This window comes from Sinohyriopsis cumingii, chromosome 3 (assembly GCF_028554795.1).
Source record: "Sinohyriopsis cumingii isolate HCF-2022 chromosome 3, ASM2855479v2, whole genome shotgun sequence".
In the NCBI taxonomy this organism is placed as follows: Eukaryota; Metazoa; Mollusca; class Bivalvia; order Unionida; family Unionidae; genus Sinohyriopsis; species Sinohyriopsis cumingii.
In genome coordinates this window covers 91605466-91631637 of record NC_142963.1, presented here as the reverse complement: position 1 = coordinate 91631637, position 26172 = coordinate 91605466, and the positions used below count along the sequence as shown (strand labels likewise).

The 26172-nt window shown below is 32.7% G+C and overlaps 1 protein-coding gene across 5 annotated transcripts in view; it reads left to right on the top strand.

Moving 5' to 3' along the window:
* The window catches only part of LOC149803281 (voltage-dependent T-type calcium channel subunit alpha-1G-like), a 136257-nt gene extending 110289 nt beyond the window's left edge, over positions 1-25968 (top strand). For 4 of the 5 annotated variants that reach the window (XM_089952959.1, XM_089952962.1, XM_089952958.1 and 1 more), the window contains 7 exons: positions 233-382; positions 1396-1517; positions 7772-7927; positions 12975-13091; positions 16027-16107; positions 18500-18647; positions 20117-25968. In XM_089952959.1, coding sequence (XP_089809085.1) covers positions 233-382; positions 1396-1517; positions 7772-7927; positions 12975-13091; positions 16027-16107; positions 18500-18647; positions 20117-21246 — 1904 coding nt within the window. In that variant the 3' untranslated portion in view covers positions 21247-25968. The remainder of the gene's footprint in view (positions 1-232; positions 383-1395; positions 1518-7771; positions 7928-12974; positions 13092-16026; positions 16108-18499; positions 18648-20116) is intronic. The other variant, XM_089952961.1, reaches the window with a different exon arrangement.
* The last annotated feature ends 204 nt before the right edge of the window (positions 25969-26172 follow it).

Here is a 26172-nt window from a genome sequence, read left to right as displayed (position 1 = left end):
ATTAGAGAGAACATTTTAAGTCTAGCTACTATAGTGTTAAAAGCCAGCAATAAGAATAAACATAAACAAAATCAAAACAGAATCTGATAATATTGTTATTAGCTGGATCTGTATGTATCAAGGATGGTATCAAAGATTCCCCTTCTTGAGACTGGTACCTGACTCTAAGAGCAATTTTCAAAATCAGAACAGAAGCATACAAACTAGATAATTATTATATTATCTCTTGCAGTGTTAAAACTATTGAAAATGGCCAAGGGTATACGTGCCTTACTGGATACTGTGATACAGGCCCTGCCGCAGGTCGGTAACCTGGGTCTTCTCTTCTTCTTGCTCTTTTTTATATTCGCTGCCCTTGGAGTGGAGCTGTTTGGAAGACTAGGTGAGTTTCTACTAACCCCCACTCCCTTTACCCTCTGTTCCTCTCATGAATGAAAGTGAAATGACGGAATTTTTCTTTGTATTATTGTTAATGAAAAGTGTAATGATTGACAGTCTACATGCATTTATTTGAAACAACTGGCAGTGGCATTTGAGAATAAACACACTGTTTGGGAAACACATTTATACCATGACAGTTTTTGAGTTTTCTTTCTTAAATTATGTGGATGTTTCTTCCTTTGTTCATTTAGGAATATGCCTTCATCATTGAAATAATTGTATGAGACTAGTGCTTTAAAGATAGTATGACCCATGTTATTTGTCTTGTAATATACAGGAGGTCACGGGTTCGAACCCTGGCTGAGTCATACCAAAGACTTATAAAAATGGTACTTACAGCTGCCTTGCTTGACACTCAGCATTAAGATGATAGTGTTAGGACTGGCTGGCCTAGTGTCAGGATAATGTGACTGGGTGGGACATCATGCTTCATGTCTGTGGCATGATGCCCAAGTGCTAGACATCACTGTAAACTGCCTCATTGCAGACATTGAAGCGATATGACTGAAAAATTGTTACAGCTATGCTAAAAATCCAAATCACACACACACACATTTGTCTTGTTATAGCATGCCCCATGTTATTTGTCTTGTTATAGTATGACCCATGTTTTTTATTTTGTTATAGCATGACCCATGTTATTTGTCTTGTTATTATATGACCTACCGGTTTGTTATTTGTCTTATTTGTCTTAGTATGACCAATGTTATTTGTCTTGTTATAGTACGACCAATGTTATTTGTCTTGTTACAGTATGACCCATGTTAGTTGTCTTGTTATAATATGACCCATGTTATTTGTCTTGTTATAGCATGACCTATGCTATTTGTCTTGTTATAGTATGACCCATGTATTTGTCTTGTTATAGTATGATCCATGTTAAATATTGTCTTGTTATGTAAGCATGCCACATGGGTGTTCCTGATATTTGATTTTTATATCTATATTTTTCAGAATGTTCTGAGGAGCACCCATGTGATGGACTTAGTGATCATGCACATTTCAAGAACTTTGGCATGGCTTTTTTGACTCTCTTTCGAGTAGCCACTGGAGACAACTGGAATGGAATCTTGAAGGTGAAATAGAAAAGGGATAATCAGCCATAGTTAATTTTGTTCATCATCATAATTTGTTGTCTTAAAACTAACTAAAATTTCTAGATTTGAACTTCAGAACCCACATACAAATAAGACTTGACAGAAGTCGTGTCCACATTACCAACATTAGATGTTTAAGAATATGTGTATTTTTTCTCACCAGTATTTTCATAAATACTGTTGTGTGTGTGTGTGTGTGCATGTGTGTGTGATACTTGAACATTCCACTGGCATAGTACTGTATCAATGTTCTCCATGTAACATGGTACATGTACTTACCCTTTCAATAAGCTGTGCTGGTTGGCTGGCACAACTCCATTGTTACCTTCCAAGGTAATCTCAGATCTAGTGATTGACAGAACACTAAATCTTCAGGACTTTCCTTTATGTTTCTGTGTCAGGTTGTTCCAGCATAGATGCAGCCAGCAGATTTGGTTAGTTTTAGCCTATGTATAAACAAGACTTTGTTCTGATTAGTTGCTGTACCAAATTCTTGTAGAAAAAATGGTCACGTTAGATTGACAGCAAATATCAGAAATAACTAAATGAGAGAGAGAGAGAGAACACTGTATCTTTTCAAGAAAAGGAGATTTTTCAAAGAACTCTTTGAAATTTCTGATGCAATTTAGTTTAACTTTACATGGATTTGTATATGTGCATGCCAGCCAGAAAGTACACATGTAACAATTTGATTTTGCACCAGTCTGCAATTAACAGTCCTTTCATGCCAGCTGACACTGCTGTAAGAAAAAAAAAGACAGTAATCATCCACCTACACCAAGTTGAGACAATAATGTATTTCTGTACTAGTATGTGATTATGTCACTGGCCAATCAGGTACCCTTCCTTACATGGAGATGACATACGTGTGCATCAACATATATGAACTACCATCCAAAACTAATATAATCCATGCCTTGGCACAAAGCAAAAGAAAATCACTAAATTGTACATAATGATGATAATAATAATATCATCAGTAAAAAGAACAAGACCAGTTGATATCTTTCTTTTATATTTAAATATTCGGCTTTATCATGAGTAGCATAATATAAATAATTTCAAGACTTATGCAGAAGCTACGATATACAGTCAAGGCTGTCCCAAATGTTTTACCTTACCTGTTTACTTTCAAATGTATCGAAAATTAACAAGTTTTAAATCAAGCCAGTTTAAGATTTCCCATAAATTAACAAGTAATTCTGCCTAAAGATCAAAAAAGTTACTTTATTATTGTTTTTCACAGAACTATTTCCCACTCACCATGTGTATTTAAATACCTCACAATAATAATTATAAATATTTGTCTTTGTTGCTTTAACTACAGTATGCCATAAAGTTTCATCATCAGTTTTGAGTAAACTATGTTTATAAAATATGCTAAATTCAACTTCAGATTAGTGTTAAACGGTAATGTGGCTCAATATTTTAAGCTGTGACCTCCCCACCTTCACCCCTATAATTCTGGATTAACCTATAGGCTAATAAGGATATAGCCTTTAGTATATATAGTATTTTGTTAACCCTCCATTCCCTATCACAGTAACAGCTGAGAGACCTTCCCACCTATAGGCCCCTCATAACCTAAATCCAGCCCTGCACTCCTCTAGAGAATTTGTTAATTTTAGGAAGATATTGGGATAAATCTAACTCTTTACAAATATCAGAAATATGTTTACGAGTGATATTGATATTTAGTACTGCAACAAGCAAGAGCAGCAAGCAAGGTCTATCACATGACATGTATGCATGAGTGAAAAATAATGCAATCCTGTATCTGTGCTATATGTTGCAAGGGGGGTTGACTGGTAAATGTGCGGGAAGTTAAATCAAGAAGTTATAGAGTTTCATTTACTAGCCTTACAATCCACTGATAGACAGAAGCATGTTGAGTCAACCAATCAGCAAGGTTCATTGACAGGATATACCAATAAGAAACTGGAGTAGTCATGGAAAGTTTGAGTATGATACTACACACACACACACACACACACACACACATGCATCTGTGTATATTTAAAGAATATAACCCATTAATTACTATAAATAATTGCTACTTTCATTCATTGTCTCTTTTGTGAAGTTACTCCCATCGAGAGGTATGTCTAGCACTATTATGAGGAAAAACTAAGAAGCTATTGAAGATACAAATACTAATTGTAACATATTTTAATTGACATCATCAGAATGAAAATTGATGTAAAAAATGAGGTGTCTGTTTTTAACATTAACCAGTTTCTGGCCAATAATATAAGAAAAAAGACTGAGCTGTAATGAATTATGTCAAAAGTATTGTTGAATTTAGAACACTGCAACCCAGTGGTGTGACTAGGCTTTGAATCATATGGCAGTTATGTACAAGAAAATGAGGTAACATTACATCCACCCCATACGAAATTTTCCACATGGATTGGATATGGGATCCATAAGTACTTTTACTGAAATATCCATATGGATATTTTTATTCTATAGTTGAAGTACTCTTATGGATTTCAGTGTATCCATATGGAAATGCTATGGATTCAGTACATACTCCATATGGAAAATCTCATGGAATATGCTAATTAGTCCATGAGATCTTAAGTAGTCCATATGGAATAAAATTAAAATTCCATACGGAATTTGGCAATAATCCATATGGAATTTGTGAATAATCCATATGGAATTTGGCAATAATCCATATGGAATTTGTGAATAGTCCACATGGAATTGGCAAATATACCATATGGAATTTGTAAATGGTCCATATGGAATTTGTAAATAGTTCATATGGAATTTTGTAATAGTTCATACTGTACAAAATTTTCCAGGCATACTTAAGGCGGATTTCAGACGGGTTTTTTTTAAGTGCTTTCTGTCTAAACCATAAAAAAATTCTGCTTCAGATTTCTATTAAACTGCCTAATGATTCTTAAACATTATTGGGAATCAGTGGTAAATATTCACCATAATTTTTAAAATGGATCATAAATTTTATTTTGACAGACATTACTGAATAAGAATTAGGATTTCTTTGTCCTCATTTTCTTTCTTGCATACAAAGCCTACTCCATGATGGCATCACTGAAGTCTTTTCCATTTCACTGAAAAGTCTGGTGAGATTTCACAAATGTTTGACTAAAACTTCTGTGAGATTTCACTAAAATTTTGATCATTATATAGTATTTTACTGAAGTTTCAGAAGTTTTTCATACCTTTCAGAAGGTTTCAGATTAATAATGAATATGAATTAAACAGGACTTTATTAACCAAGGTGATATTAAGTTTGCATGAATTTTTTTTACAGATGTTGTAATTATATGACATCCAAGGCAAGAGATATGGGAGTTAATAATAATAATAATAATAATAATATTAATATTAATAATAATAATGACTTTATTTAGAGATGGTAACTCATTTAGTTACGGAACTAATCTACCTTGAGACCTTCTATCTGTTATGTACAATATTTACAGCATATACAACATGATGTGAAGAGTCTGGCTTGACACTAAATAATTAAGTGATTTTAAAAATCAAAGTATCAAGCATGGAACACATGCACATGCATCTGTGAACACATAAACATATATACAATATAAAATATCATCCTGCATTGAAAAATTCAACTGTGAAAATAATGCAAAATTACAGAAAAGCATCCATTCGAGACATGAAAAGAAGAAATGCTAGAAGCCTGCCATGTCACTTGCACTGCAACTTGATTTTTGATTAATGTAAAAACTATAATGCTGTTGTGGTCTCTTGAATTAGTCCTTGTTCCATAAGCAGCCGTGACAAACGTTTATCATGATATAATTACTCACATTTTGCACTGAATTCTAACACACCTAGAATATTTTAATAATATACACAATAATGCCTGATGATATTGAATGATGATTCTATGTGTGGGCCAAGAAAATTCCGCAAAGATATGATGATCTTTGATAGACATGGGTATTTCGCAACAATTCCCACCAGTGATCTATACGTTGTCCTCCTCAAATTCATCCTGGAAGTTAATCAGTTTTGAGTTATATAACTTTGATATCATCCTGGTTCAATTCCTTGACCTATTTAGCACGTTAGCTGCATCTGTAGAGCTGTTTATGGCACAAAAAGCAAAATGCTAGTCCTGGCGTTCAGTTTTCATACAGACTGACCAATTATGTTCCCATCGAATTTGCATTCAAACTATTTTCATTGCCGCACATTTTTCAAATGGTTATTCAGGACACACGGTACTAATTATACGGAAGAACTGTGAACCAGTCTAGAAATGGGTGAACAAATAATAGAGTATTTACAGGTTTGGTGGTCCATAATTGGTTAATAATGAAAATTAAAATTTTAGTAAAACTATCTTTTGAGAGCTTATCCTATATGTAATTTTAAAAAAATATAGACAAATTTCTACTGATGCAATTTTAGTATTTTTACAGGCTTGACTCAGGAGTACTCAATGATGAAAGTAGCACCTGATTCATTTGGTGCAGAATCAATAACGTGTTTCATGCACATGTAAATAAACAAAATGCCATGGCTCATATGATGTTCTCCACACATAAGCTTGCACCAAGGTTAGATGTGCATGGAGAATTATAGGCCTCATCATCAGCACCCAGAAATTTTAAGTTATTGAATTTTGAATATGATAGTGTTTCCATATGTTTACTATTGGAGTTAAATTAGTACCGTGAGTCCTTCAAACTCGTATCCCGCTTGAATTGCCATTTTTAGCATTCCCATCAGTTTCCATTATGCAACGATTCATTGGGCAAGTGCACAATTTTGACCAATCAGAAAGCTCTTTACAATAATCATCCTTTAAATAATAAATGGAACAAATACTTATTAGAAAGCTCGTTGTGAAATAGGACCAGATAAAGCATTATTTTTAAAAAAAGTTTCGGAGACGATATTAAAAAAAGGGTCTGTATCGAGGAAAATCAGATTCAGGTCAGGAGAAAAGTGAAATTTCTGATTTAAAACACAAAACAAGAAAACTTGTTTGAGGGAAGTTAAATCCAGTTTAAGTTATAAAAAAAATACAACAACAACAATAACAAAATTTGATAAATAAATATAATACAGAAATATGTGGACAGACGTTATTGTGCCCAAAATAAACAATACAATTACAGCTATCAGAAACAGGGAATATAAATGCTGCTGAAAATCATTCAAATTGAACAAGAAACAAAAAATAAATTTTATTATATCTTATTGATATTTTTTACTAAAATGTCAGTGATATTACAATCACAAAATATCACTATATTTTTAAAAATTTTGACAAACTCTCAGTGAAATTTCAATCACAAATTCCCACTGATATTTTCAGAAATGTTGGCAGAGTCAGTGACATTTCAATCACAAAATTTCACTGATATTTTCAGAAATTGTGGTAAAATCTCCTTAAATACCATAATTTTAGTGAAAAAGGACATTTGAGTGAATGTCAAGAAATTTTCATTGATTTTGCTGAAGTTTAATTCACATTTTAACTAGGGAATGATTTTTGTAGAGCATATTTTAATAGGAAGCCAACAAAATTACTTTTCAGAATAAACATCAGATCAAGCCCAAAATCCACCTTGCACCAAATTTTATAAGTCCAAAGATTACTCTATGATTGTACTGCCAGATATTAATTTTCTGATCATGTTTACATTTTCTCTACTTTTTTGGTCATGTCTTTCTCCGTTTTTAAACATCAGTGGAAATAAATTAAAGAAAACTGACATACATGTGTTTCTTCAAATTTATATGAGTATATATTCATCCTTCCACATCAGCTACACTGACATATACATGTATCCTAACTCCCACCAATATTTCTATTTTAATCAGATAGTTTAGGTTATTAATTCTTCAGAGAGTATTTTCCATGATGCTATAAATACATGAGCCTACTTTCCATATGGAAAAAAGTGCTTTTGGATTAAAGTTGCAACTTTATTCCATATGGAATTTTCACTTGCTGTGAAGTACTTATGGAACTGATATGGAATAAATTGTCTGATTCCATAAGTTTTCCAGTCCATATCTCTTCCATATGGATTCCATAAGTATTCCATATGGAATCCATGAGAAATTTCTGTACGGGACATGAAGTTCCTTGAACAAAACCTCAGCAAAAACAGGTAGAAGCTTGAGTGTTCAAGCTTCCGCCTAGTTATGTCACTGTATCAAAAAGAAATATATCATCCAATTTAATTTTCTATCATGATTTTCTTGTCATACAGGACACTCTTAGAACTGATTGTGATTATTCGGACAACTGCCTGAATAACTGCTGTGTGAACCCAATCATTGCGCCAGTGTACTTTGTGGTATTTGTCTTGATGGCACAATTTGTACTGGTGAATGTTGTTGTTGCAGTTTTGATGAAACATTTGGAGGTAAGTTGAGGCAACTAATCCATAACCTACATAATTGTTTTCAGAATTTACTCCTACTGTTTTATGTGGATTATCACAAATTCTCTGATATAATTTCATCTTTTTCTTTGACGTCAAAGTTTTTTTACATATTGTGAAGGTTATATCTTAATCTGTCTTTTTTTTCTCCTAAAAATGGATTTATTGCACAATGGTTGAGATGAATTTTAGAATGGAGATTTAAGAACATTTACCTTTTCACCATTTTTGATCTGGTAGAGACTTTTGAATGAAGTAATCCTTCAAAGGCAGAACATGTTGAATGACCACTTCACATACAGAAGATGCATGGTGAATATATAATGTCATACACTGTTTTTATTTTTGCATGTAATCTGATATCATCCATCCATTGTCTTATTCTATGCTAGTATTAACAGTTTATAGCAAATGACTGTTTCTATTTCATTGATGATATATGTGCTTTGTGTGTCATATAATGGAACCATCTTTTTATTGTTTTTCCACCACTACTTAATTTCGCAGCTTCTAGATGTCAAAGTATTTCATAGTGATTCATCATGCAACTGTTCATCTGTTTCATATAGTCAATATGTGTATTCATGGCTGTTTAATTTCAGATATCATTGCTTTTGCAGATTCCACAAAATTATTGCCAGTTGGGTTTACAATAAATGCCATGGTCATCTATTTAGGTTTAAAGTAATCTTGCATAAAGTCAGTATTCTCTACCAGATTTAGGTAATGGATAGTTTTGAAAGAGTTACCAGCTATAATACATTTGTGTCACATATCCCAAAATATCTTTCTAAGATTATTTTCTTTTCAACAATAGATGAAACTTTGAATTCAGTTTTAGTTGTAGATTAAAAAAAAAATATCTAATGTATATATAGCAGATATCAAATGGTCATGTATTGTCAGAAAAACAATTGTTCCTTTATATATATATATATATATATATATATATATATATATATATATATATATATATAAAATCAAAAAGTTTAGTTGAAACACATGGTATCCTTATTGTATTTAAAAATAAAATAAAATTTTGTAAAGTTTCTAGCTTAGGTGAGCCAAATAGAAAACTTTTTTTCTGAGATGGGAATTAACGTATCCTTTAGACTAAGTGTTAGAGTTTGCTTTTAAATGTGTATCAAGTACAAATGTGTATCCAGTACAAATGTGTATCAAGTACAAAAGAAAATATAAGGATATGCATTTTCTGCTTTGTGATACAGATCTTTTTCAAGGTCAGTTCAGTTTAGTTAGATCCCAGCATGAATATTTGAGTATTTGCAATCACCAGAAGATATAATCAGAAGGAACATTATTGTTTTGATTGGTAATATATTATGGAAATCACTTTCTGTTTTGACAGGTAGGCTATTCTGCTTAATAATGCAGAAATTAGTGAAATTTTGTATATATATAGTCTATTTATCTATCTATCTATCTCTCTATCTCTCTCTCTCTCTCTCTCTATATATATATATATATATATATATATATATATATATATATATATATATATATATATATATATATTATATATAGTCATCTAATCTTAAGGATTTTTGTTGATGATGTAAATTTTATATTGTTGTTTCTCAAAAGAGGAAATAGTTTGTTGCAATAACTTGGTGAATCAATATACACTGTATATGAAAAGTACAGAGTTTTGGGGATTTTCTTCATTCTGAGAGAAGGGGACAGCTGCATTCCTCATATATATTGATATTTCATGCATCATTAGTTCTGGATAGACCTGTAACTATATAGCAGCCTCTCTCTAATCTATCTGAGTCTACATTAGAGCAACCATTCCAGATGACATCTGCATATTCTAATCCAGTAGAACCTGTCTTGAAAGACCACCTCTTCTGCCAAAAAATAATTGTCTCTGGAGACACATGGTCTTACATAGCAGAGGTCTAATAAGACAGGTTATTTATATATATATATATATATATATATATATATATATATATATATATATATATATATATATATATATATATATATATATATAAAGGATTTTTAATCAGCTTATATTTAAGGGGTCATACAATATTTAGCTTTTTAAATGCTTTTTACAAAAAGTTTCAGTGTGTAGGCTTCAAGTGCATGTATTACAAAATGTAATTCCCAATTGTTTATGATTGTCTGCAAAAGCAATAGACTCATTTTGGAACATGCGGAAAGTGCAAGAATATTCATTTTGCTTAAAAATAACTTCAATTTTTATTGCATAAGCTTACTAGCCATTAATTTAACAAGTCATTTATAGTTTCTAAGTCAACACTGAGTATGTATTAGTTACTTTGTATACTTCTAGAAGTGTAAGAAAAAGAAATATTGTCAGCAAAAGGTCTGGCAAGCCTAATTAGATAATTAGCAATATAGTGATATTTATAAGAAACAATAGAGCATGTAGAATTGAAATATGTGGCACACAGCTGAAATTTAGTTATTGATTTTACAGTTGTTATTGAGTTGTTGATTCTGCAGTTTTCACATCGGTTGGTTCTTGGCACTAGCAATAAAGTAGAATCGCTTTCTTATTTTTGTTTATTTTTTTTTAGTTTTCTTTAAACAGATATGATATTCTTTGATGCATATTTTTTCAGAATGGTTTTGTTGATCCCATGCTTTTAAAAAAATAGTAAAACATGTGTCATCTGTTTGTCATGGCCTGTATTTCAATGCATGCTTACATATGTAATGGTGTATATACAGATCTCAGGTTCAAAATTGTATTATAAATATTAACTAAGGTTATCTAATTTTATCCATCCTTTGGGCAATGCAAAGTGGTGGGGGATACTGGTTAGATGAGAAGAAGTGGCAAAAATGAATGAGAAAACCAAGGTGAAGCATGTTTTGTCACTGAATTCTTGTTTTATTTGCTTGGAACTTTTATTTTCCACTGATTCTAGCAAGGCTGGTATAGCTTCCCATTAATTGACTAATTTTCCATGGAACTATGATTTGAATTATAATCCCCCTACCCATGCATGTTCAAGATCAAATTAATATTCAGTGAATTGTTCCAGCTAACCAGGTTTAAGTTTAGCAACATCACTGTTTGCAGTGTTGCACTCTTTAAATGAAAAGATCACGTTTCTGACCTTGAATAGTGAGGCAGAAACATTTTCTGGCATATCTCCAATTTATGAAAACATTTTGAAAGTGTCAATTTTACTTTCAGATCTTAATAATATTTTATTCAGGTTCATTGTCAGTTTAAATTGACATTTTTTGAAAGTAATAGTTCTGCACAGTATTGTCAAACATAAGCTGTTTATAGTTGAAGTATTATTTTTCAAAAACATTTTCTGCAATGACTGTTATAGAAAAGATCTCTAAAATATCAACATATTAATTTTCCAAAAAGAAGATGAGATCTGTGTTTAGACCCAAACTGTTCAGATGAGAAATTGGGTTAATTGAACTAAACATTCCTATATTGGACCAGATGAAGAAGGCTAAGAGTGTTAGGAACTTCAACTGATTTTAGATAAGCAATTTAGAACAAACATATCAATATTATTAGGTGTTGGAATGATTATGAGTCATTATGGGCATCAATCCCATAATACTCTCCCTTTCTTAAAAATATAAACAAAGTACACTGAGTTACAATTTGTTGAAAAATTATAGAAATTGTTTGGTTATCCCATGACAGAAAGTTATGTCCATAAACACAGGAAATAAATATGAAACCTTTTATTTTGTCACTTGATGGCATGCATTTATTTTAAGCACACTAATGATAAAGTACATAATTTTAAGAAAATGTACTAAAGAATTTTCAAATTAAATAAAGGTCATTCGATATCAGAATCAATACAAAGTCTCATCTAATGACCATGCTAACTCAGACAGTGTCACCTGGTCTAATGACCATGATATCTCACCCAGTGTCACCTGGTCTAATGACCATGATATTTCAGTAAGTGTCACCTGGTATAATGACCATGATATCTCAGACAGTGTCACCTGGTCTAATGATCATGATATCTCAGCCAATATCAAATTACCAGAATGGTGAGAAAAAGGTAAACAAATCAGTAGTAAAATTCGTAACAAGTGCTGTTTAGGGCATTTAGAAGTATGGGTGGGTACAACTTCCTTTATTTAATTTTCTTTCAGACACACATGTTACAAAGTCATTTGTTTTGATTTCTTGTACTGAAATGTCTATTAATTGTGAAATAAAGCCTTCAGAATCAATGTATTTTGTCCATAGTACTTGTGCAATGTTTACTTTTCCTTGACAAATAATTGATTTTGTATCATTTAGCACTATTTTGTTCTTCAGTGTATGAAAATGAATGCTTACTTTTGTGTAAATTTGCACAACTGAGTCATTAAAACATCTCCAATCCACATTCTCCATATCTACAATTATCAGAAAGATGTAAAATCTGTAATCAAATACTGTATTTATATTGTAAAGATGTTTATGTACCATGATAAATGAATATATTGTGTTATTTATTTTTATTTCCAAAGTTCCCTATTCTCTACTATTGTGAGCATGAAGTTACAATAAACTTGAAAAGATATGTTTTAGCAATTGGCATGGAACACGTGGATCCAACTGTTTGAATACTTTAGTAAGTTCTGTGGTTATGAATTTTGGTCTAGTAATAAATTCTTTAATCTACCAAGGTGTGAGTCTATCATGGTCTGGGTCTACCTTCGGTTTAATCTACCAAGGTTTGAGTCTATCATGGTCTGGGTCTACCTTGGTTTAAACTATCAAGGTTTGAGTCTATCATGGTCTGGGTCTACCTTGGTTTAAACTACCAAGGTTTGAGTCTATCATGGTCTGGGTCTACCTTGGTTTAAATTGTAATTAAAGTTATAAATTAATAAATATTTGGACTTTGAGTTCATGCTCAGAAAGTTTTCAGGAAAATTTGTCCAAGATTGATAAATAAGGTCTGCTACTTTCTTGAGTGAAGTTATGCTTTTTCCATATTATACCTGTTGATGATAATGTAACATGTGTATCGGCATGATCTACTAACAGGAAACTTACAAGTACAAGGAAATGGACGACGAAATGGAGGACGAATTGAAGCAAGAAATCGAAGATATTGAAAAATGCCAGAAAGCCACTGAAGCCATAGAAATGGCTCGCATGCAGGTGAAATTAGTGATAGCAATGAAACTGTGTGGCAGTAAAAGTAGAAAAGAAATGATTAGCTTTAGAGTGATGATCAATATCTTTAATTAATTTCAGGTGAATGGAAAGATTTTTGATATATATCACATCCCAACTCAAACCTGTCAGGCGCAAACTTCACATGATGCAGATGAAAAAAATATACCAAATTAACTTCTGTATTAACATTTACAATCGAAGAAGGATACATTGTCAGTGTGCAACACATAATTTATACACAGTACATTGTTGCATAAACTAATGAATAAATGGATGAATAGAAACTTGTGTACACATAAATCCTCTCAGAGAGAGAGAGAGAGAGAGAAGGAGAGAGCAAGTAACCTAGACTGAATGATTTCAACCGATGAGAGATTCAAATGAAATTAATAATAAAAAATGACAAATAGATAGAAGAATAATGACTTAATTGGTGACTTATAGGTATACCACAGCAATGTCAGGATATCTAAAAAGTGAATGCAGCATTACAAGGAAGTGGTCATATAAGTTGATATTCTTAGTGTATCCTTTGACATATTACAGATAAGTATTAGTATCAAATCTTTCCAGTGTACAGCACCTAATTTTATTATTGCAGCTGTGTAATAACATATTTCTAGTCAATATGTGACCAAGACCTTGAAAGTTAGAAAATAACTATAAAATGGTGCAGTTTTGAATATCACATATATCATGCCTTCTAAATGTGTGCAGACACAAACACACCAACACACACAGACACAGATATATAGATATGAGCTGTTTGTTGTGCAAACAACATTTGGAAGTAAATTTTAAGACTACATCATACATTTCTCACAAAACAAATCCTCCTACATGTGGCCGATATACATAGACACATTATGGCATCTGTACACCATTCAGTCGTTATATTACATTGCAATAGTAAAAAGGTAAGTGTGAAGGGAGAAAGAAAGGTATCATTTCCCTGGCTGAAGATACTTTGATATGATATTATCAATTTATTATAGATTTGATTACATCAAAAATATTTCCGATCGCCCATTTCATTGTAGTATTTTGTAGAATTTTTCTTATAGCTTTCTGGCGTACAAAATCGTATATTACAATTTTTTATTTTCTGTTTAAGGAATAACATCCTTATATATCTGTTGTGACGAAGTAGCCCTGCAGATCAGTTATAGCTTGTAGTTTCCAAAATCAGGACTTGAAAAAGACTTACAGAAAACAAGACTTACGACGACTAACAGTATTGTTTGTTGTGATGTTTTTGTAGTACATGTACAAGAAGTCTAACTGCATTGTTGTGGATGGCTTAATTATGGGAGTGATTAAAAGTTTTTGACTAACATCCTATTAATTGAATGCAACTTCTTATGCCTGATATTTGAACTATTTACCCACCCACCCCTGTCTGATGGAAGCGCTACTAAATGTATCTGGATCAGATTTCACACTGTTTTATTAATCTGTACCATCAAGCATTAATTTTGTCATGTGTATGACATGAAACAGATATTAACATACATCTGTACATTTATACCACATGGGTTTGATAGTGCCTGATGGATAGTGCCATGTATGTAATAATGACAGACAGCTGCTGTCTTTGCTCTTCTATGGATGTCGTATCAACAGATAATTCTCCTTAGTGACTGTTTTTTCACATCATTTGCTGACAAATTCAAGGAAATACTTTAACACGCAATTTTCATGGTGGCATTTTGTAATTAAAGCTAATAAAATTCTTCAATACATGGCATGAAGTACTGAAGTAATTTTATTGGCTTCAATCCAGACAAAAATGTAAATTTAAACACTTTGAAAGGGAGGTAAATCTGTTGTAGGACTTGGCCTTAAGGGAGTAAAGATGGTGACTTTCCATGGTTTGGTTTTATTATACAGAGAGTATCATCCAAGAAAAAGGTAGAAATATCTGACATCAAGCTTCAGTGATTTATACAGTGTACCTTTTCAACTTGATGGATCTCAAAATAGCAGTCACATTGGTGTTTCTTCTGCCCACACTCCAGATTAACCTCAATATTAACACTTTTTTACCTCTTTTATTTCAATACCATTTTATCCCATGTGTTTTGGAGTACTTTCTATCATGTTTCTTTGCCATTTTGGAAAGTTCCATTGTTTGACATATTATTATAGTCGTAGTGAATGAAACCATCCAGAAAATAATACATTTCATTCCTCAGACCAACTGATATATGTTTCATTATTCAGCTTGATAAGTCTTGTAAATGTATTCAGCAAGTTTGCAATTTGTTCTCCTTGTAATTAATGAAAAATTATCACAGCATATTTTAGTGTAGAAATAATATTAAAGGAAGTAATGATATTAGGTATATTCCGTAAGCAACTTGGGTGAGCATTGTGGGTGTGGGCTACTTTTTTAAATATCCAGTTAAATGTAAGTCTTTTGTTCAGGATCTAAACAACTTGAAAGTGACAGGTTTGGTTTCTGGTGTGTAACTTCCACAGAGAGTTTGACTGTTGTGTTTGTATGTGTGTATGTGTGAAGAGGTGTTTTAAGAACATACAAGTACATAGAAAACTTTACCTAAAAAAAGTATGAAATCTTTAGGGCTTTAAACTAAAAGGCTCCTACAAACTTTTCATCTTTTATCAAAACAAAACTGGTACAGTCTTGAAGCTTTATCTGAAGTGTAATTGACCTTTAATAAACCTACAGAAACTGAACTGTTGAATTGTAATTATTGTCATCAGCTAGCTGCCACATATCATCGAACAATTTATTGAACATAGCTTTTATATTTAAATAAGTAGAAACCGTTAGCTTCTTCAAATCAAACTGCATTCTTTTGCACTATAATGATATCAGCTGATCACTTTTATTATCTGTTCTTTTCTTTCCATCAATCACAATTAAATGCTAAATGCATTATTCTTATTTCAGGAAATGCAAAGAATGGATTTGGATGAAGGGGAGACTGAGGTTCTTTTGAATTGTAATACAGATAGTGATGTGCAGATAGAGGTATTGAGATTGCTATAAGAGATTACATATTATTTAAATTCTATCGGTTTGTTCATCAAGCATTTGCTTAAGACATGAAATCTTAACCTGAACTACTTTTACAAGACAAGTTTTGGCATCTCAAAGAATAAACTGAAAAATATGTTTATATAAATTGGGATTTTTGCATGTTATTTTGTTTCTTTTGTGTTGCATTCTGATTAGTCTTGATTCGTGACCAGCATAGATAGAATAGCAAATAAACAAATGTGCATAGCGCTGTTTCTGAAAACAAAGCAAAGTGGCTGTATGTGCAGCTAGTTTGCAGAAAAGAGCCTTTGTAATGCCCAGCCAATATCACTTTGTAATGTCCAGCTAATATCACTTTGTAATGCCCAGCCAATATCACTTTGTAATGCCCAGCCAATATTACTTTGTAAGGCCCATCCAATATCACTTTGTAATGCCCAGCCAATATTACTTTGTAAGGCCCAGCCAATATTACTTTGTAATGCCCAGCCAATATCACTTTGTAATGCCCAGCCAATATCACTTTGTAAGGCCCAGCCAATATTACTTTGTAATGCCCAGCCAATATCACTTTGTAATGCCCAGCCAATATTACTTTGTAATGCCCAGCCAATATTACTTTGTAAGGCCCAGCCAATATCACTTTGTAATGCCCAGCCAATAGCACTTTGTAAAGCCAAGCCAATATTACAAGAATCTGATAGACCTATCAATAGTACGTGTCTTAATTATATTTTTGCAGTATTTTGGTTTTATTATTTATTTTTAGCAAATTAAATAGATTAAATAATATAAAATCAAATTTTTTAGTCTCAAAAAATTATATGCAAGGATCCATCATACCTAGACATATTCTGTGATAGCACTTAAGTTATTTTGATGACAAGTGAGCTTAAATTGCATTTTTCTATATTAATAATAATAATTTATTCATAATAATAATAATAATAATAATAAAAAATGTATTGTGGACCTTTTCAAGTACCTTTTGGCAAGCAGTTTTAATGGTAGACATTTGCTTCATACCTTACACCAAAGTTGGAAGTATCTTATCCCAGCTACAATAATAGACAAAATGTGAGAAAAATAGGGAAAAGTATGAGGTCAAACTTTTTTTGTATCTTAATATATTATGATGACGAATGATGTAGATGGTCAGTTGTATCCATTCTATCTGCATATGTCTATTGTATTCATTCTTCTAGTTGCATATGTCGAGTGTATCCATTGTTCTATATGCATGTCTCTTGTATCCATTGTTCTGTCTGCATATGTCTATTGTATCCATTCATCTATCAGTATATGTCAATTGTATCCATTGTTCTGTCTGCACATGTCTATTGCATTTATTCATCTATCGGTATATGTTTATTGTATCCATTGTTCTATCTGCATGTCTACTGTATCCATTGTTCTGTCTGCATATGTCTATTTTATCCATTCATCTATCAGTATGTTTATTGTATCCATTGTTCTATCTGCATGTCTATTGTATCCATTGTTCTGTCTGCATATGTCTATTGTATCCATTGTTCTGTCTGTATATGTCTGTTGTATCCATTGTTCTGTCTGCATATGTCTATTTTATCCATTCATCTATCAGTATGTTTATTGTATCCATTGTTCTATCTGCATGTCTATTGTATCCATTGTTCTGTCTGTATATGTCTGTTGTATCCATTGTTCTGTCTGCATATGTTTATTGTATCCATTCATCTATTGGCATATGTCAGTCATATCCATTGTTCTGTCTGCACATGTCTATTGCATGTATTCATCTATCTGTATATGTCTCTTGTATCCATTGTTTTATATGCATGTCTCTTGTATCCATTGTTGTCTGCATATGTCTATTGCATTTATCCTTCTATCTGTATATATCTGTTGTATCCATTGTTCTATATGCATGTCTCTTGTATCCATTGTTCTATCTGCATATGTCTACTGTATCCATTCATCTGTCAGTATATGTTTATTGTATCCATTGTTTTATCTGCATGTATATTGTATCCATTGTTCTATCTGCATGTCTAGTGTATCCATTTTTATATTTGTATATGTCTGTTGCATCCATTGTTCAATCTGCATGTCTATTGTATCCATTGTTCTATCTGCATATGTCTATTGTATCCATTGTTTTATCTGTCTATGTCTACTACATGCATTTCTTTATTTGTATATGTCTATTATATCCATTGCTCACATCCAGGCCACTGTTAGTTAACTTTCATCTGAACTGCTGCTTGGCAATCATCAATTTATGTTCCATATATAATGGATTCTTTGATTGTTTATGTTTTGCATATTTCACATGTAAATTTATTTTCACAGTGACATAATAAATAGTTATTCCCCATCTAGCTACTTTTTTTCAAATTTCCAGATCACATCAAATGATGGATTGAGTCAGAACACACCTCGCAACAATTTTCCCCTGATGCCGCCATCTTTAACTCTACGTCCCCCTAGCAGTGAACCCATTGAGACTGATAACATACCTCCGTGGGAAGATAATCAAGATAAATATGACTGTGAGTATAATTTTCATGAAGAGAACTACATTTATTTTCACTTAAGTGTTTTTTATCTTCACCTGAGATGATGCTAACCAACTGTCCATGACCTCATGTTTTCATAAAATATTTTAAAATTTGGTGTTTTGCATAAATGAAATTGATACATGCAAAGAAAACGTCTTTGATTGTACAAACTATTTTGAGATTCTTCTATCCTTTTTAAGGAAAAAAAAATGTGATATATTAATTTCTAGTGAAAAATTTAGGATCTGAAAACATATTCCAGTTAAATTCTCAAAAATTATAAAAGCAGGAGGCACAGATCATCTAAAAGCTCACCACTACCAGAGATAAACAATCCTTGTCACAGAGATATGTGAACCTAGTCACAAAGATATATGAATCTTGTCAAGGAGATATATTAACCTGGTCACAGATATACAGGAACCAAGTCACAGAGATATGTGAATCTTGTCACCAAGATATATTAACCTGGTCAAAGAGATGCAGGAATCTAGTCACAGAGAGAAATGAACCATGTAGCTGAGATATATGAACCTAGTCAAAGAGATAAAGTTAATCTAGTGACAGAGATGAATGAACAAAGTCATAGAAGGAGATAGAAAGGCTATGCTTGCTTTGTATAGAAGAGCATCTCATTCATATGTCCCTTTATGTTGAACATAAGGTTAGTTTTTATAATAATATGCATATAAGATAATATGTTCATTCTTATATAAGTTTTCAAATGGTGGATGTAAGTCCAAAAGTTAAATAATGATATCATTGTCTCTTGCTCATTCTTATTTTCTGGCTGCAGTACAATCTTTCTGATCCATGTCTTTAAGGATGTGTTTAGATTGGATGTATATAATTTGTAGTTTCAAATACAAAACAATGGGGGGCCACGAGTGGCCGAGTGGTCTAAAGCACTCTCCGTTACGGATCACTGCCATCTCACCTCTGTCTGCATAGGTTCGAGTCTCGGATTTGGCCAATGTGGGTATGTGAGAAAGCTTGGCAGTAGCTTCTCGAGGATCGGTGGTTCTTTCTGGGGTGTTCTTGGGTTCTTCCTCCACCATTAATACTGGCCGCCATGTATAGCCTATCGTGTGCTGAAAAATGGCATTAATCCCTACAACAACAACAACAACAAAACAATGGTATGGGTGTAAAAAATATAAAGAAAAAGTAATTCCAAGACAATAACACTGTCATATTTATATCAGTTATTATCTGGTGAAGTGTTTCTGCATTCAAGTCAGCATTTCACATCAATTTTTACTTTAAATTTGTTTTCTTTACATCAGAAGACCAAAGTGCTAGGCCACAGGTCCTTTCAAACTTAAATTAGTTATTTCACATTTTCACATATGTTTATGATGAGAATTTCAGTGGTCTAATAACAACTATTAAACAAGACTGTCATCTCAAGCAAACTGACAATTTTGAAACAATAACATTAGCTTTCTTTCTTTTCAAAGATAACCTTTTAAATCCATCAAGTATAAAACTCGGCAGTATGAACTCCAGTGAAAGAGATACCTTCTCAGCCAGAGTTAGCCCATTAGGGGATGGAACCTATCATCTTGATATACCTCAGATAACAGTTCCAGAGTTAACTTCCATTAGGAACAGACGGCCAGCGCTGGTGCGGCAATATAGTCAAGAAGTTTCTACAGGGTCTCCAGTACAAAAACACAGTTTATCTCCTCAACGAAAGTCTCATAGTTTTGAAGAGACAGACCATGAAATTAAAAGTACTTTACATGCACATTCCCATCCTTTGTTAGGGAAATCTGTTATTTCAGGTGTAAAATTGCAAAGCGGAATACATTTTTTATCTGATCCAGATCAGATGATCAAAAATAGCACTCAATGTAAAAGTCGGAATAGTCATATATTTCGTAGTGCCAGTAGTGGTACAGACCATTCCAGACTCAAGGAAAGATATCAAAAGTTCCCAAAGCAGCATTCTCAGAATGATGTTTCTCATTCTAACACAACGATAAATATTATTAAAACGTCTATTTCCTCTCTGAAAGAGACAATAGGTAGTCAGTGTACATTAAATTCTGAACAGTTGGCTGATGACCAATATACATTAATTGACTGGGAGGAAGATGAATTATTCTGTGATGAGGAAGTCAAACGAATAACTGGGGAGGCTAATGAAGAAGTTGATCATGATGAACAATACCCAGAAAGAGAACTCAACTGTGATATTAATAAAGATAGTAATTGCTATAAAAGATCCACTTGTTGTGATAATTCTGGATTCCGAAGTTATAACCAAGATGAGAACAGACTAAATCACAGAGGCCCAGAACTTTCTCCAGGGGTTCAACACTATGCAGCATTTGATAACAGAAGAAAAAAATTGACGTTGGATGGAAGGCATTTGAGTAAGTCAGATTCTCTCACCATTCCTGGAGACAAATCAGAAAATGTTACATTGGGTGTTGATGTGTGTAAGTGTTCTTCTCTTGATGATAGCATACAATCACAAGCCAAACCTCAGCGAAAAGACATGACTGAATCATCGCATGTACTTATGAGTGATATATTGACTGAGAAAAAGCATGTCTTTCATAACAGGTCACATGTTACATGATCATTTTTCATATCAATATCACAGTAGCTTCTAATATCGCACAATGGTGTCTTCTGACACAATTCTTCAACCTTAATTTAACCTAATCTAATATCATCAATATCATGATCACATTTGTACAAATCTTGATCTCTTCATATATGAAATTTTATCTGATATTAGATAATATTTTTTGGGTTTTCACTTTTCGTCAGTATACGTCAAATAAAGCTACCATTGTCCAAACAGGTATGGGCTAATATTGTTCATTAAAAGAAAGCAAAATTTTGATTGTACAAGAGAAACTCGGAGTCAACGCTTATTGTTACATTCACTACTGACAAGTTATTATACAGATTTTATATTTCTGTTTCTGATAAATCAGAATCAGTTACGTTACATTGTTTTGATATTTGCAAAATATGCATGTTTAGGTCTTTGTTCTTTTTAAAGTCACAGATTGCTCTGTATTTATTTCCTGATGCTTGCTGCCTTATAATGGTTCTGTGTAATGAAAATGCATGTAATATTTGTGTGTTTTATTTTCATTTCACACAAATACATACTAATTAATTTAAAATGGGTAAGCTTTGCACATCTTCAATAACGTATACTGGCTGGAATGTAGCTACAATACATTCATGGGGTGCAGTGTTGTATAGAAAAGAGAGCCCAATGCTCTTATGTTTTTGATTAAAAGAAATTAACTTTGGCATTATAGATTTGACACACTTACACTGCCAGTTAGACCTTTCATTAGTGTAATTATTAACACCTAATTCGTCCAGGAAATAGGTACAATAATTTACCCAACTCACATTTCCTTCAGTTTAAAGTGAGTTATGTGAAGACCTGTTATATCATACTGGGTCAGCAGCAAATTTACAAGGCCCCAGTTTCACTAAAAAATTTAAATACCTCCTGAAATTTAGATTTTTTTTCTAGTATCTTGCTCATGATAATTAGCCGATATCACTATTTTTTTTGTTGAGGTAAAGATAATGGAAAGGATACAGAATCACTTTTTCCATGATTTAAATGGAAACTTATAATAAAAAGTCGAGGAAAAATTCCCAAGTGCAAGGAAATTAACAGAGTTTCTTCAGAAATAAGGTTAGACCAACAAGTAGATCTTTGCTTTTTATTTTTACTGGTAGTAATGTCAGGGAAAAAAGTGGAGATCTGCATGTTGGTCTAAAATAAGGTAAGGACAATTGACAATTTATAAATGTATTTTAATATCTGAAGCTCTGTGAATGTTCTATGAAAATATCATTCCAAACCAGCTAATAAGAAAGATATTCCAAACTCTAAATTTGAGGCTGAAATTTTGTAGGGCATTGTAATGTCATGCTATGAACGATGTCATGAAATTGTCCACAGTTTCTAGGATTTTGCTTCTAAATAAAAATGAGAGGAAATGGTGTGCAAAGAGATCTTTCATGTCATCAATGAAGTACATTTACTATGCGGTTTGTTAATGGTATGGAATGATACCCAAACTTATTTGGGCTGGCTGCAAGTTCCTCTTTGAGGTAATTTTCATACTGACATGGTTTCATTCCATACCAGATGACTAACAAACCATGCAGTGAATAAATGTAGACTTTGTGCATGCTGGGTATTAATTAGATGTACTACTCATTCATGCCTAGATATATAATATTATAATATCATGGTAGATTATTTCTTATAAGAGTAACTGAATTTTGTAACTAAGGCTCTGAAACTTGTTTTGTGTCCATTTCATTTTTTTGGTGCAACAATTAGATGGTATTCATCTGTGATATATATATGCATATTGTAGAATGGTTTCACTGTGCATGTTTAGGAAACTTTATTACTGCTTTTGCTTTAAACAATAAAATTCCAGCCAACCAATGTTTATAATATCTGGCATTATACCTAGATCTATGGAATAAAAATTTGTTTGACATGTTTTTCCGATGTTCACTACTAAGAAATATTGTTCAGTTTGGGATATGATTTTCCTTGAATCAATGATGCAGCAATAAATTCTGCCTTCCCTCCTCCAAACTGTATTTGGTTACCCACTCCCAATGAAACAAAACTGTTTGATACAAATGTTGGGCCCTCACTAGGCATGGGTCCCTCCTCACAATGCAGTTGCAACGGATGCTTGACTGATTGCCTTAAATATATTTACAATTGGTAAAAAAAACGTTTAAAGTATTTAGATTAACTGTTCCTGTGGAGCTGGAGTGTTAGCGACATAGCAGTAATTATGGGTGTCTCCAGTTCGTACATAAAAGTATACTCAGTTCCACAATTAAAACATATTTTGATCACACAGTTTTATGTACTTTACTTTTTTACCACATTGTAAGGTATATGAAAACGCAGATGGGATGTTATTAATATTATCTGTGATTTGTGAGATGAATTTTCTATGTTTGTATGAAATATATATTTGCTTTTTAATAATTACAGATGAGTTAATATAAAACACACTCATGATTACTGTACAATCATGTAGACTACAATAAAGTACACATAACAAGTTTAAAACGTCTTTTGCTTTGCACCATTTCATTGAATATCAAACAACAGTTTCAGTTCCTCGTTGAAGATAGTAATGGTAAAATACCATTCTTGAAATAAACACTGGCTTTTGTGGCATTTTCTGTTTTACTGTAGGCAGACATTTAGTACTTTTTATGATCTGGAACTTTTAAAGATATTTTATGTGATTTTTAGTGCATCAGAGCTCTACCTTCTATTTGCATGCTTTGTCTGAAAAAAAAACGATTTTACAAGAATTTGTTGACCTGAAAAGAGTCATGATCTACTTCCTAGAGTTATAACTCAGCTAAAACTGCCAAAAGAAACCAATATTGACGCCTCCAAAAGTTCAAGGTATTTCAGTGGCGAAAGTTTAAACCAGTTGCATCTTTCCTGGCACTGATACTCCATGGAACATTTTTGATTACCTGCATATATCAGCATGTAAATTATCTAATTCCATTCTAATGAATTTATTGCTCCTGTGGCCTTAGTGGTTAGAACATCCGCCTCAGGTGCAGGAGACCGCAGGTTCAAACTCCAGCCAAGTCATTTCAAAGACCTATAAAATTTGTACTAACATCTGCCTTGCTAGGCACTCAGCATTAAGAGGGTAGTGTTAGGACTGGTCAGCCTGATGTCAGGATAATGTGACTGGATGGAACATAATACTACCTGTCTACGGCATGATGCCTTAGTGCTAGACATCACTATAAACTGCCACACTGCAGACATTTTAGAGATATGACTGAACTTTTTTAAAAAGCTATGTTAAAATCCAAATCACACACACACTTTAATGCAAGTCAAGCATATCAGTTTTGACAACAGAGTAATAAGTCTTCCTCTAGGGAAAATATATTTATGTTACAAATTTACACTTAACAGCTTTCTCTCAGGGAAAGGTTGCCGTCAAATTGTTGTAAGGTAATCACACGTACATATGGGAATCTTCTGTAATATTGAGTCTGATGTGGGCCTCTTTTGTTCAAATGGCTGTCATTTCTTTTCAGGATGTCGCTACAGAAGGACTTTCAATTCCTTCTTTTTAGATAAAATCATCTGAAGGCATTAATACTTTCAACTGGATCTTATAATTATCATTTAGATTCTTTCATGTTTTGCTTTTTCTCTCATTGTCAATCTTGCCATATAAAGAAATATGAAGACAATATATTTCTTTCCCAGAGCTTTGCACTATTAGGTTTATGACTGTTTAGGTGGTAGCTAGATCACACAAAGCATTAATGACTCACGTTACTAATTCAGCTTCCATTATAAATATATGGAAACATCATGATATTAAAAATTAAAGAACTTTAAATTTCTGAATCAGTGCTAAAAGAAATAATCTGAAAGCCTGACGCCTGGGGCCTCTCTAATTTTAGATTGGGCCCGTCTTGTATTCCAAGTGAGGTGCCTGTTGGCTTGTCAAGAAAAATCTAATTTGCCTGAGGATACTTTAAATAATGCTAATGAAATGTGTAAATATATTTTTAAGATGTTGACATACCTGCCATAACAAGGCACAATCTAAATCACAGATCACCACTGTCTTAAAAGTGAAAATCGGATCTAATATTTTATTCAAATTGAAGCAAGGCGTGTCATGCTTAAATAGTATTTTATACTTCCAGATACTGTTGTTTCGAGAAAACACAATTTTCAGTAATCTTAAAAAAAAGAAAACATAGCAGAAAAAACAAACAAACAAACACCACTTTTAGTATTTCATATATAAACGGTAAACGGTCATGATTGGAGCTGATGTAAAACTATCTCTTGGGCAGTTTAAACAGTGGCAATTAGAAGAGAAAGGGGGCGGTTACAAATCATCATTTCACTTAATTGCCTGACAATAGCTAGTTAGATGTGTTTGAAGGCTGCAGTGGATGAGCGATTGTGCTAATTTGCATAGGTAGGATCAGGTTGTGGAACATCCCATTATAGGTAAATCAGAGATGTTAGATTCGTGTACAAGGACAAAGGTCATATATATCTGCCTTGACTGATAATGTTTATGCAATATGTATTATATTTTTGACAGTTTGTGAACAGCGCCAACGTTTCTTTGAAGTTGGATTTTACTGCATATATAAAATGCAAAGCATGATCATTTCAGTTGTCGGAATAGCATTCAAGTGTAATTCACTTTTGAAGTCATTTTAGGCAGCAATTAGCTGTCAGCAGTGCCCAAGAAAAATAAATTTCTGAACTCATTTTTGATGTCGTTTTACTTTGTGAAGCACGCCAGCTGAAAGAAAAAAGAAAGGGGGTAGGGGCTATTAATTCTTTGCACATACTGTAAACAACACATCGACATACGTCAACTCGGTTCTGACCAGGTTTCACTCGGAGAATCCAGCAGAGAAATTTGAACACCAGGATCATCCAGTCCCTAGTGAGTGTATTGATGAACACTAA